At 40.9% G+C, this 14348-nt stretch overlaps 1 protein-coding gene across 1 annotated transcript in view; it reads right to left on the reverse strand.

Moving 5' to 3' along the window:
* The window catches only part of LOC126481349 (ubiquitin-conjugating enzyme E2 J1-like), a 65312-nt gene extending 52535 nt beyond the window's left edge, over positions 1-12777 (reverse strand). The window contains exons 1-3 of the mRNA XM_050105047.1: positions 12596-12777; positions 12393-12455; positions 12090-12295 (exon numbers count right to left, since the gene is read on the reverse strand). Coding sequence (XP_049961004.1) covers positions 12090-12295; positions 12393-12429 — 243 coding nt within the window. The 5' untranslated portion in view covers positions 12430-12455; positions 12596-12777. The remainder of the gene's footprint in view (positions 1-12089; positions 12296-12392; positions 12456-12595) is intronic.
* Between the last annotated feature and the right edge of the window lie 1571 nt (positions 12778-14348).

Raw genomic sequence — 14348 nt, forward strand, 5'->3', positions numbered from 1 at the left:
GTGGCACATTCTGCTTCTGGATTCATATTTCCTGCATTTGTTTTTACTGGGTACACCTTTTGGCAATTTTGGGGTTCCCTTTTGAGTTTAGTGGGTGCCCAGACCACCTCTATTGTTATTCCCTCTGCATGTGTCCATTACACTCACAACTGAAACATTTTATATTCGTTGCAAACACACTTCGTCTATCTCTTACTCCTGTCACACTATTAGTTTCTTCAAATTCCACTGCTAGCCTCACTGCTGCATGGAGATCCCTTGCAACACCAGTGCACACCCTCCTAGACATCTCAGGTGCTATACCCTTCAAGAAAGCAATGAGTGCCCTTTGCTCAGGTTCCTGTAGCACTACCTTGTCCACCCCATCATTCTGTGGTAAATCACATGTATGCACATTGATTTTTCTAATTCTGTCTGAAAAATCTTCTATGACTTCATTAGTCCTCTTGGTAAACCCATTTCTGACACCACTTTGTTAGAGGGTGGCACAACCTATGGCACCACTGTTGCAGCCTGTGCAAGGAGTGGTCCCAGTGATAAGACTGGTGGTTGAGAAAAACACTTTATTACTTTTAAATTAAACATTTCTCCAATGCCAATGTGAGGCAGACACACCCCCTCTTCACTGTGGCTTGCAACAGATGATCAGCAAACAGCTGGCCTCCGCCCCGCAAGACGGTACACGCATTAGTGTCCTGCGTTGCTGATGACAGGCCAGGCAGCAAGCTGGCATTAATCCAGCAGGCCAAGGCCCTGATATCAATGGCACACTACTTCTTCTTCTTGGTGCATCTGCCTTCTGCTGTTTCATGACTGTAGCCAGGAAACTTTGGCACCACTCGCATCTTCTGCAGTGACGAGGGAAGACCGCCAAAGCATAGGACATGACCCACTGCCTCCTGCTAGGAGTCTCGCATCGGCAAATGCACACAGAAATCTACTGCATTGTGGCGCCAAGTCTCACAGCCTGGATATGGTACAGGAGGCAGCTGCCCTGACCCAGTTTCAAACATCCATCATCTCACTGCCTGGCAAGCCCTGGTGTTGGGGAAGTACTGCTGGATTTCAAATGAATCTGTCTCAAAATTCACAATTATTTATACTGCTACAGGATGCTTTTGTTGCACTACTACCCAGGACCCAGTCATGTAGCTCATAACATGGTTCGAGTCCTAGTGTTTTAACACCATCCTGTTCACTCAAGCTATTACTACTGCGCAGTGCAGGTTTCACAGAGCATAGCTTGTGCCTCTCGCAATCCTTTTGCATACATGTCAATGTAACTGGCTTGTTTCCACACTGTGCATACCAACCAACAGTAGCTAATTTAATTCTCCATGGGTGTTTCTTAAAAAATTTTACAAGTTTTATTTAAGACAAGGTAGCAACAATGTAATATGTGTGTCACACTATGAAATGTATTGTGAGATTTTTCCAGAAATGTGAACATGCTGTCCCTCATTCCTGAGTCATCATCAGTGCCACTGTGCTGAGAACAGCATCTTGCCAGCTGCAGCCATCACCCAAGGGAACACACAGCATGCTATCAACTTGCGGGCTCCTGGTGACACTGGCAAGCTTCACCAGCCATGACCACCTGCATCACAGAAGCCACTGATTGCCTTCTGCCTCCATATCCACTGCCGTGACTGTACTGACTGTCGCCAGCACAGATCGGCAAAGATGTAGCACGAAGATCAACAGTAGGCACTGTACTAAGTGCGCCTATCACGAGAGGGGCCATAAACACACCGACAAGCAACACGCCGCCAGCGCCCTCCCATCAGCATGTACGTAAGAGTGGTGCCGCTGACCAGAAGGCCTCACTAACTCACTCAGGCTACGACAGTGCATGGTGACCAGACTGGGACTAGCAGTGAGACTAAAGTTTGTAATAGCAAGATTACTGATACCGACTGTAAGAGAACTTTACTGATGAGCTTGTACCACAACACAAGCACTCTATTAAAGTTAAGTATCCAGGTCATGGAAATAAAGAACCGTATTAGTCCATGTGTGCATTTGTGTTGTATAAAGAGGGTACCAGCCACCCATAACACCACCATCTCCCTTGCTTCCTTGGTACAAGACTCTATAGTGACTGTTATGGAAATATGTTTCCATCATGTCAGCCATCCAACACCTGCCACTACTCCACTGCAGCCATGCCCTGGGACGTGACTGCTACATGCCCTGAACTATCAAAGGCAGCTTCATATGTCACTCCAGAGATTGTACACCCTGACCTCTACAGTTCTAATCACTCTCTGTAGTGTACGCAGTATAAACATCTGTAGGAAAGTTGCTCTGCTATTAAACAGTTGTTCAGTGGCACATGAATGATATGAAAATGCGTGATGAAAAAGTATTTAAAAAATTGCAAGTATAATATCATCACAGTGCTTCTGTTCTTAATCAACTGATGAATAGGTGGTGGTGGTTAGTGTTTAACGTCCCGTCGACAACGAGGTCATTAGAGACGGAGCTCAAGCTCGGGTTAGGGAAGGATTGGGAAGGAAATCGCCGTGCCCTTTCAAAGGTACCATCCCGGCATTTGCCTGAAACGATTTAGGAAAATCACGGAAAACCTAAATCAGGATGGCCGGAGACGGGATTGAACCGTCGTCCTCCCGAATGCGAGTCCAGTGTGCTAACCACTGCGCCACCTCGCTCGGTAACTGATGAATACTCAAATTCAAGCGATATACAGAGTATCACAAGCCTTTTGAGTCAAATTGACATAGGTGGTAGTGGATCAACAACCAGTTATATTGAGATAGGTAACCAACAGTCGCAAACGCATATTTATTGTTTCATGGACATACACAGCATACATTGCAACAATGTAGCTCACAGTAATCGTTCATAGCGATGACCCCCAGTCTCAATGCTTGAATTGCAACAGTGCACACAGTTCTGCCACACTCTCACAAAGATGCACTGTGTCTGATGTACACTGGAACAGGCAGTGGGTGGTAAACAGCATACACACCTCACCATCAGACAGACATGATGTACACAACTTAGCTCATAGCATGTGCAACATGTGCCACATGCACACCACTATCCCTGGTGTCGGGTAGGAATGCATTTAAAGTATGGTGCAGCAGGAAGTAATGCCTGTAAAGCAGCACAAATGTACAGAGATAACTTTCCCAACAGGTGTCATCTTAACTGGAAGACATTTATCTCTCTGGATACCAACTTACGAGAGTCAGGGTCATTCACGCCACAGATAGCCGGCTAAGGTTCCCGCCACAGACATGTCTGAATAGCAGACTGAGGGGACAGTGTTGGATCATTTGGCGAATTACCCAGCATATGAGGCCATCAACTTGCCTGAGAAACGCACACTTCAAAGGATAAGTGCGGAGAGTGCTGACTGATTAGGTACTACACTCCTGTCATAAAGAACGTTTGCTAGTACTGGGACCAATGGATTTTGAGCCCCACATTCACTTCTGTCAATGGATTATCCACCGCAGTGCCGTAGTGCCGAATTTTGCACAGTTTTTATTGTTCACAGTTGAGGCCTCATTCACCTGTGGTGATGTTTTCAACAGCTGCAACAGCCATGCTTGAAGTGAGGACAATCCCCAGGCCACCCACTTCTGTGGCCACCAGCAGCAATTCTCTGATCAACGTATGGGCGAGCATTGTTCAAAATACCTAATAGGACCTTATTTTCTGCTTCTCATTTGACTGGTCCACATTACCTGGTGTTTCTGCAAAGATGTACAGCCACAGTTCTTTGAGACTCTACCCCTTATTTTCCACAAAAGGATTTGTTTCAACACAGTGCACCAGCCCATTTCAATGTTAATTTCCGTTAGCACATGTACCCTCATCGTTGCGGGAGGTCCTGTCCTATGGCCAGTGCGATCACCGGATCTCTCACCTGTGAGCCTTTTCCTTGGTTTATGTCGAGAGGTTGGTGTATGAAGCCCTCATTGAAATGGACAAAGATCTGCTTGCTAGTGTCCAAGCTGTGTCTGTCTCCTGGTACAACAGACACCAGGAATCTTTGAGTGTGTCAGAACTTCATGTACTGTTTCCCTTCATGCACTGAGACTGATGGTCATTACTTAACAATTACTACGAAATACACTGTTGTCATGTGGTGTGTGCTGTGTATGTCCATAACACAATAAACAAGCATTTCTGACCACTGGTTCCCTATCTCAATATAATCACTTGTGGATTCCCTACCACCTGATTCCATTTGACGCAAAAGATTTGACACCTTGTATATTACAAATACCTTGATGTGACACCCTCTGAACATGGTCTACATATCTGGAAGAAAACAGGTGTGTTACAACTTGGCAATAGTTGCGTACACCCTGACATCATGAAACCTTTTGAGACGGAAATCTGAGGAATCTAAGAATGGTAAGCGTGTCAGCATTTGCATAGCTGCATGGCAGGAAAAGAGTAAAGCAACGCAGTTTGGGGGTGAACTAGGCAAAGTGATTAGAACAGTGATTTTTTTTTTTCAATTAACAAGTGTCTGAATAATAGAGATAGCCAATGTAACAGCACTGTGCAGTCAACAGTGACTTGAAGATGCAATGGTTAGCAGAAATATAAGTAACTGAAAAAAATTTTAACAAATTCTAATTTTTCTAGACACAAAACTGGACAGAAATGGGCAACAACAATGTAATTAGAAAGCAGTTGACAATACAAACCTCGACAACCCGACATCTTAAAACATATTTTAATTGAGAAGAAATCTGTCACAAAACATTTAAATACTCAATACTATGTGGTCACATTGTTGCACTGAATTTGTACAGAAGTCAGCTTATATGTAATACTCATATTATTTGACAGTATCAATCACACATGCAGCACACAGTTCACCGCTTTTGAAATTAGTCGCTGAGGGACGAGGAGTTGGCTACCAATAAATCCTTTAGTTTTTCTTAAACTGGACTTTACTACTAGTAAAACTTTTTATGACCACTGACAAGTTATTGAAAATGTGTGTTCATGAATAACAGATGATGATTCTGAATATGTGGTTATTAGCCTCTTTATCCACGCCTGGCATCCAAAAATATAGGTACAAGCCTTTTTTTGTTCCTCTCTTTGTTCAATGGTAATAAAACTATCACACTTTTGTATTAGGTACATAAATGGGTAATTAGCCTACTAAAATTCAGCTCTCAGAATAGAAAACTAAGATCACTGCTTGGGAGTTAAACTGGCAACCTAATACATGTAGTATCTTAGGTTAACACAGAAATGGATATATTTTGCTGTCCAAGCCAGGCTCAGGTGTGAAGAACAGACTGGGTGGTGCTGTTTCATCATCTGCTACAATCTCTGACAAGTGTTGCCTTAGGTCCATTTGATGTCGCCGATCTTTGATAGTCTTACAGTCTTCAGGATGTAGCAAAACAATGTTCTTCCACAGACACACCTGGGGGTTTGTTCTTTTCATAGTAGAAAGTCTCGAGTTATTTAGATATGTTCAATTCTGAGACAGCATAAGCCAATACCTCATCTTCTTGAGCTTCTAGCAAAATCTGACAGACCTTGGTGAAGTGTTTGATGGTCCATAGTTTATTCGGTTGCGGACTACCTTGCCATTTGTTTTCCCATTTCCTAAGGACATGTCATGGACATGTGTCCTTGAGTCAGCACCTGGAATAACTAGTTTGAGTATTTCCTTCCTCGTGGCTTCTTTGGCTAGCCTGTCAGCCAGCTTATTATCTGGAATGCCAACATGGTTTGGTGTCCAGAGAAAAAGGTATGGATATCCCTGTACAGTAGAGACCACCCAGTTGTTCATGGCTACATATACAATGGATGTTTTGGACAGCACTTGTCTTTTGTTTGCAAAGCACCCAAAGAGATGCTGCATACATAAAAAATCCCATCCAGGGAAAGCCATTATGTTTTGTAGTGCTGTATGGACGGCCGTTAACACTGTAGTAAAAATACTAAATTTTAGTAGAGAATATTGGTCTTCTGATTCTTGAAGTTTTCCCGGCGTACTGAATGTTTGATGAGGTTTCGGGATTGCTGTTGGATCATGTTGACTTCCTGCCATGATATTTTGGCTGGCAAGCATCCAGCCATCTTCAGGTGAGTGTCTGTCACGTCGGCAACATTTCATCTAAAATAGGTAGGATCCTAAGGAAATATCAAGTAAAAGTAATCTTCCGGCCACTGGCGAAGATTAGTGCCCTTCTCAGTTCGGTAAAAGATGATCTGGGTCTGCAGAAGACCAGGATCTACAAAATTCTTTGCCAGTGTGGCAAAGCTTACATCAGTCAGACGACACACACAATACATGAAAGATGCATTGAACTCGAGCGCCACACTCACCTTTCGCAGCCCAGTAAGCCGGCCATGGCTGAGCACTGTATTACCACAGAACCCGCTATGGATTTTTCTGCCACAAAAATCTTGGCCCCAGCGAAAATTTTTTGGGATTCAGTAATTAAAGATTCTGTGAGAATACGCCTAGCACAAAATCTGATAAATCGTGATGGCAGTTTTGACAGGAAGGCAGTTAATTCATAATGACACATCTTGTGACATCTGATGTCTGGTTTTTAGCGACGCGAGTGCGCATTCTGACAAAGGGCAAACATGTAGTTTTCACCTTTATGCATGCACATGTGTGCCACAGACAGAACAGTATTTCCACAGAGTGCGGATTTCGACAGAGGACGCTCCTGTGACGGCCGCCAATGCGCACGGGTTTCTGCACAAATGAAAGTTCACCATCTTGCCAAATCTTGTTAAAAAATTTTAAAATAAGATGTTGTTGGGTTCTGGGGATGTATCCCTACATTGTTTTAAAGTATTATTTAGTTTCCAAAACTCTGCTAAAGGTGATGCTGAGGAAAGTAGGATGGTAATTCCTAGTTATTGATATTTATGCATACTACACTGTTAGAAGTTCAGCAATGTCAGAGGAACTGGTTTAATTTTTCCTTTGTTAAGTAGTCCCTGGATTCCATTTATTGTTTCAAATCCACTAACCGATCATAATTTCGACAACACCTGTGAAGCTGAGAAATGTACTGTCACTGAAGAGATATACCATTCCCAACATTTTTTCTTCTTTTGTTTCACTAAATAATGCACTTTCACCCTTGATCTTGTGAATAAAATTAAATTTTCCACAGAGGGGTGTCATCTATGTTGATGTAGAGCCTTTCGTCATTCTCTTGATGGCTTCTGCAATCTCTCTGTAACCACCATGGAACAGATTTCCATCTAGCGGGACCTGAAGGGAATGCTGTTGTAGTTTTTAAGGGTGGATGATAATTTCTGCTGCACCTTGTACTACCTTGTCGATCCTCTTTTCTGTTTCACTGTGATCTGTGCTTTAGCAGTGAAAGCATTCCAATAGGTTCTTCATAGTGACCACTGTGACAAAAAACCAGTGTGGCATAAATTAGGAACCAATACATAGTTAGAGAAGGAGTATGAGATTAGTGTTGAATGTCCCACTGAAAACGAGGTTGGTAGAGATGGAGCACATGATCAGACTATGAAAGGATAGGGAAGGAAATCAACCACAGTTTGTAAAAGGAACCACACCGTCATTTGCCTGCAGCAATTTAGGGAAATCATGGAAAACCTAAATCAGGATGTGTGTCCAGTGTGCTAACCGCTCCATCATCTCGCTTGGTGATACAATAGCCATATTTAGTCACTAGTGCAAATGCTATTGTGAACATTCCATTGCATAATAGATGCATGGTTGAGACAGAATATCGTCAAATCCATTGCAGAATAGGAACCACAAGTGGTGATCAATGAGCTGAAGCCCCAGAATGTAGGAGGCAGAGATCAACATATGAGAATAAACTCTCTTTTAGTTGCCCTCTATGAGTCACTATCTCACTGTCCCATAAGTGATTATGGGCATTAAAATCACTAGTAAAAAGTAAAGCAGGGGTATCTATTTAATTAGGCCTTCCGTTTCTCTGTAGGTAATATCTTGCCATCATTATGCTCAACTGTACTCAAATGGGATTGCTTTGAGTGTAGTGTTCATAGGTATTTGTCCACAGAAGGTGTTTGATTTGACTAGTGTATGAACATCTCCAGATGCTAGTCCTGTGTTTTCTATATTGGTTATCTCGTGTGAGAGTAGGAAGATAGTCTTCTAAAAATTTAAGTTCTTGTATTGCCTGCTATACATATTGTGGGATAGTTTGTGATTAATTATCAAATTTCATCTATATACCTATAAAAACCACTCCAATTCCATCATCAAATCACTGTAAATGCATCGGCATTCTCAGTAAGGATGAAGGTGATATATGTTATTCTTCAGAGAGTTTCAAACCCTCCTGTGTGGTTGGCATATTGTTCAAATATTGTTCTGCTGTCAAGGAGAGTTCCAGTTCATCAGAACCAAGAAATCACTACTTTGCTTTGTTTATTTCCTCTTTTTCTAATTTCCCTTCCTTTCCTCTTTTTGTTGTTTTCCTTTGTGTAATTTCTCAGATTGTAGGCCTCAACTTGACATATTAATCCTTTAACCACTGAATAGTGTCTAACAGTTCATCAGTCATATTTTGGAAGGAAGAAGCTGTGAAGTGGGTCTTCCTCTCTTGTGTGGGACATGAAGCACCACCTGTTTTATCTGCTGGTAGGCCACTGACAACTCTGTACGAAAAGGATTAAAGAGGGATGGAGATTCCTCTTGCAGGTAATCTTTCGGTTTTGGTTGTATGTTCTTGGCTTATAGCAGGTGGTAGATTTGGTTTTGAAAAAACTGTGGTAGGTGTGGTGCCACAACTTTGGCATAACAGACGACTGTACTGACTGGATGCAAGTATTCTTTCTTCAGGATACAACAGGCAGTCCATTATTTTATACTCTTGTATTTTCTTTTCGTTTTTAAATGTAGGACAAGCCAGTGAAACTAAGGGATTGTGTTCTACCAGTTTACACAGAAATTACCTGATACAGTTTTTATATATTGGATTTGCCATACATTGGGAAGGCATGTCCAAAATATAAGTACTGAAAACATCTCATGTGCAGTGTGATGTAAGGTTCACATAGCACCGGCATATTATAACTTTTTAACTTTTTCAGGGAGGACATATCCTTCAAAAGCTAGGATGAAAGTGCTTGTATCTATTTAGTTACCTGTTTTATCTTTTTATATTTGCCGGACAAAATGCACACATCAACTTGTATTAGTTCATAGCTTCTGACCTGCCTGCAGTGAGAGTTCTCCATGCAAAATAAATTCTGTACCTTATTCAAAGTTTTATGTGGAATAACAGTCACTGGTATCTCACAAAGCCTTTCATATGTTTGAAGTCCTTCGAATTGTGCAGCATAGACAGTTTAATCAATAGTGATCCATTTTGCATTTTTATCAGTGTGTTTACTTCTCCAAATTTATCTTCTATATATTCAATGAAAATTAATGGCTTCATTGCCATAAAAGTACCCTGACCCACTATTAGAAAACAAAAGGTACTGAATAAATTGTTTGGTTCCCGGTCTTCTGACTTGTCCCTGTTCCTATGGGATAGGGAGGGCAGGGAAAACTGTTTGATCGGTACTGTTTACATTGAAATAGCGAGTTACCTTTTGTAACAGCCGGATGATTACAGCCATTGTACCGATTTAATTTGATGCATTTCACATTCAAAACGTCCACAGTCATGCCACCTACTCTCATCACTACCGCCATCCAGCCACATTGAGCTCATATAGCATGACAGACATTGTTAGGAGTCTTCATGCCCCCAGGAGATGAGCATCTTCTCCTTGGTATCTGTGGGGAGCTAGCAGCTCAAGTATCACGATTGTTATCCCAGTTGTTATCTAGGACTCTACCAGAATGCTACCTAACAACCGCACCATGTTGGATCCACTACTGCAGTAGCTTTTAAGTGCATAAATGAGTCTCCACAGTTACTGTGCACAGAGGTCTTTTATGGCTGGAGGCAGCTTGAGCTATCTAAGGTGTTCTTCCCAAGTCAGTGCAAACCACAAAAAAAAAAAAAAAAAAAATAAATAAATAAATAAATAAATAAATTTTAAAATGAATGTCTAACCAGAAGCTGACCAAAATTACATCAGTCAAAAAGTTAATATTTATATAGATAGATAAAGAGATATAGTGGAAAACAAAGCAGAACCTAAACACAGACATGACTGGGTGAACATCAAAGACTTCCACCATGGGAAGGAAAAGTGAGGCAAGTAAGGATGGTTAAAGGTGGGGGGTTGCAGCACAAGAACGGAAGTAGACGCGCCAAGAGTCATCATACACATATTCACAAAATGGTCGTCAGCCTGCTAATATGCTTGGAAAAATTTGTGGACAAAAGCAAGTGGCATTAAATCTCTATGAAAATTATTCTTATTTCTAGTACTGATTCATGTGAGCTGTTGGTCTAAACAAAAAGAGATATACTTTCAATGAAAAGTTTCATTAAGGCATAAATATACAGTACTGGGAAGAAATGGTTAATGTCCTCAGTTCCTTAAAGAGGCCTCTGCCGTATGCTTTTAGTTCACTCCACAAATAATTCAAGTTATATATTTTTGGACTCAGAAAAATTTAGCTTGCCTTGATGGGTTACCACAAAAACGATCCCTGATGACATTATGGAATCAGAGCTTTTTCATTTTTACATCAGTTATGTTTTACAACATCCCCACTGGAAACAGAGATTTTTCTCTAAGCTTAAGGACAAAGATGTGTCAACGAACCATTTATTAATGTCCATGAAAACTCCATGAAGCAACATTTCTACGACTATACTTGATTTGCTATTCACTGCAATGTTTGAATGAGGTGCAAGCAAAACAAACTCGCTATCTGGTAATATCACTGATGGAAAGTCACTGATATAGGCCACACAACAAAAGGTAAAGGCCCAAAGATGGAACCTTGGGATACCACATGTAATGACCTTCCAGTTGGATAATGTCTGATAACTTAACATACATCTTTTTCCTATTGGCCTCATTTGCTTCCTGCCAGAGAGATAAAATTCTAACCATTTCGCAGACTTTCCTGTTTCACCATAAAATTCTAATTTACTTAAAAGGATATTGCAATCTACACAGTTAAATGCCTTTGACAAACCACGTAATACACCACCAGCCTTTAATTTACTGTCTGATGAATTAAATACATTCTCACTGTGCATGTAGAGAACCTTACTCACTATTTGAATACTTAAGAAGTCCAAACTGTGATTTTTTCAATAAATTATTCGTTGTCTGATCATTAATAAGCTGACTGTATGTTATCTTTTCTAAAATTTTCAAGAATGCTGGCAGCAATGAAACTGGATGGAAATTTGATGCCGCTTTTTTAACTTATTTCTCAAACAAAGGCATATTTCAGCCATTCACGAAATGATCCATTGATAAATAACTGATCAAACAGGTAGCTTAATATGTTGTTCAATTCTGAAGCAAACTCTGTAATTAACTTTGTTAATATTTCATCATAACCACTAGATGTTTTTTGATTTTAAAGATTTTACTGTGGACATTTGCATTCATGTCATGAGCAATGCAAACATAACTCCAGCTCATGTCTTTATTATCAATGGCTGTTTGTGAGCGATTAGACACCCTAGTTGGGAAGCTTATGGTAGGAAAGAAGTTCAGTAATAGTGTTACTGACTGTAGGCCTAGTAAATTCTTACATTAAGAGTTTTTACAAAAACCCACACTAAAATCACCAGTAACACCTATTTCGTTGTTTTTGCGTGTTAAATAGGTAAGTACAGCTTCACGGTGATACATGAACAGATTAAAGTTAACTGCAGGTGCCCCTGATGTTTTCCAAACCTACGTCTGTTGCGCGTGCTTCCACATATTGCTATCCACAAAATTTATAATTTCTAATGAATGTGGCAACTCCTAAATACTCTATTTCTGCTCTACAAAAGTGAGATGCTCATCTAACACGGTCTCAAAATATGATATCGAGAGATGAAACCGGTATCAACGTACACATTCATTTAAAGTTGTAACAAAACGCTGTCTTCAAAAAGCAGCGGAAGCATTGCTTGTCCTTCCTTTTTACTGAATGTACAAATTTATAGTCAGCATATAGGCCTACTCACTGTTAACAGTATTATATTTGGAGGTTTCATGGGATACTCCGTTGGTAGTATTATCCTTCCATGATACACTCCACCTTCAAAGTCGGTAGCCGGCGGTCCACGCACAGTAAAATGCCATTCGAACAAGTTGTCATCTAGTGGGCGTGCCCAGTATTCTTCCGTGGAATCCTTCAATTCACACGCTTCTCGCATTAACCTTTTAACTGCTATGGTGAGGAAGAAATAAAACACGTTTTGTAAGCTCGACACTGTGACAATTTCCGCAATCACACATAATATGACACCATAAGTTAAATTACTTACCAGGACTCCGAACATTGTATCTTCCTTGGATATCCATTTTCGGATGTGACAATCAAAAAATAACTACGAAAAAGTACAATGTATTATGTAGATATGCTTTTGACGTGGACGAATCAGATAGCAACACAATTCCATGTACAGCAAATATTACAAAAAGACTTCATTTTCATAGTTACTAGATGTACAGTAAAACAAGCCCTTACAAACTGGTCATTTACAACAGTGCTCTAGATTTCATATTCAGTACATTTAATTTCGAGTTCAAATACATCCTAAAACGTTTATTTACAAAAAAACAAAAAAATAACAAAATACTTCCCCTTCAAGTATCTATGACGCAATCAAAGACACATTGATTGCATACAGTTTAGATACAGGCACGGCCGCGTCTATTGACGACGGCCGTGATAGAGCTCTACAGACGTACCCGTAGAGACTCCACAATGGAGGGAAACGAAAAGCGTCTAATTAAAAAATCGAGTGTACAAAGGCGGATCCCTCTATTTTTGCGTAGTTTTATTTGTAATTTAAGAAGAAAAAATTTACCATTTGATGTCGGAGATGGAAAAAAAATCTTTGCTTCTCTCGCACTAGGAGCTATTACTTATTCGCTTCCTTTATTTTTTTTGACACATATTCTCTGTTTTGTCAAATGTGTATTTCCTATGACTAATTTAGTAGCTGAAGGAAAGCATAACCAAAAATCAGTATTATTCTCCTTTATTCCTTTATTTGTGCAGCCTGGTGTCAAGAGATTAAGTAGAAGAATCTCTTGGCGTGGCCTTTTGTTTAAATGCAGACCATACGCTTCTGAAGAAAGAGATTTTTTATATAAGAAAATTGCAGAATCGTATCCCCATAAATTTACAAGCACTCCTCCTGTAATCATAATCTGACTCAATATTGTGGTCGTATGTAAAGGCTGTTAGTAGCACCAAAGTTTAGTATCCATTGTCTAGTGAATGAGACAGGAACTGAAATTTCGGGTATCAAAGCAAAAGCTAAAATGCTTAACTTCGTTTTCAAATGTTCCTTTACAAAGGAAAACCCAGGAGAATTGCCCCAGTTTAATCCTCGTACCACTGAAAAGATGAATGAAATAAGTATTAGTGTCAATGGTGTTGAGAAATCGTTAAAACTAAACGAAGCTCCGGACCCCGTCAGATTCTATACTGAATTTGCGTCTGAGTTAGCCCCTCTTCTAACTATAGTCTATCGTAGATCCCTCAAACATGCCCAGTTCTTGGAAAAAGGCACAGGTCACACCCATCTACAGGAAGGGTAGTAGAAGTGATACACAAAACTACCGTCCAATATCCTTGACATCAATTTATTGTAGAATCTTAGAACATATTCTGAGGTCTAACACTATGAGATATCTTGAGCAGAATAACCTCTTCAGTGCCAACCAGCATGGATTCGGAAACATCGATCATGTGAAGGCCTGCCCGAGCTCCCCGACTCAGTGCTGAACGCCATCACTGCATCCGCTTCTCACACCTGCGAAACATCCGAGGTCAGTTGACTACAGCCAATCTGGTCCAGAGCCTCTCCTGCCCCTACGCCATGCGACCACAGTGCCGACGGATAATAATCGCTGAATGGTACAGCGAATATATTCACCTCCCTGGCCCACCTTCCCCCCCCCCTCCTTCAGCGCTTTCTATAAACAGACGCCACTTCAGAGAACGGTGCCGCCTGTCTCCACCCCTTCAACAGCCTAGCGATACTGTGGGTTCCATAGCAGATTCAGACAGGAATCTAACCCCTTGTGCTTACCCAAACGAACACTGCACCAGACAGGTGCACCAGGCCACTCTAAAACTAAAAGATGCCTTAATCAAGAGCACCTACACTGTTCTGCCACCTCATGTTGCCCTTCCAATGGCTCACATTTATTTGTTCATGAACATCTGATGCAAACCTACTTCCTCATCGGCACGGGCACTGATGTCA

The sequence above is a fragment of the Schistocerca serialis genome, chromosome 1 (genome assembly GCF_023864345.2).
Source record: "Schistocerca serialis cubense isolate TAMUIC-IGC-003099 chromosome 1, iqSchSeri2.2, whole genome shotgun sequence".
Lineage (NCBI taxonomy): Eukaryota > Metazoa > Arthropoda > Insecta > Orthoptera > Acrididae > Schistocerca > Schistocerca serialis.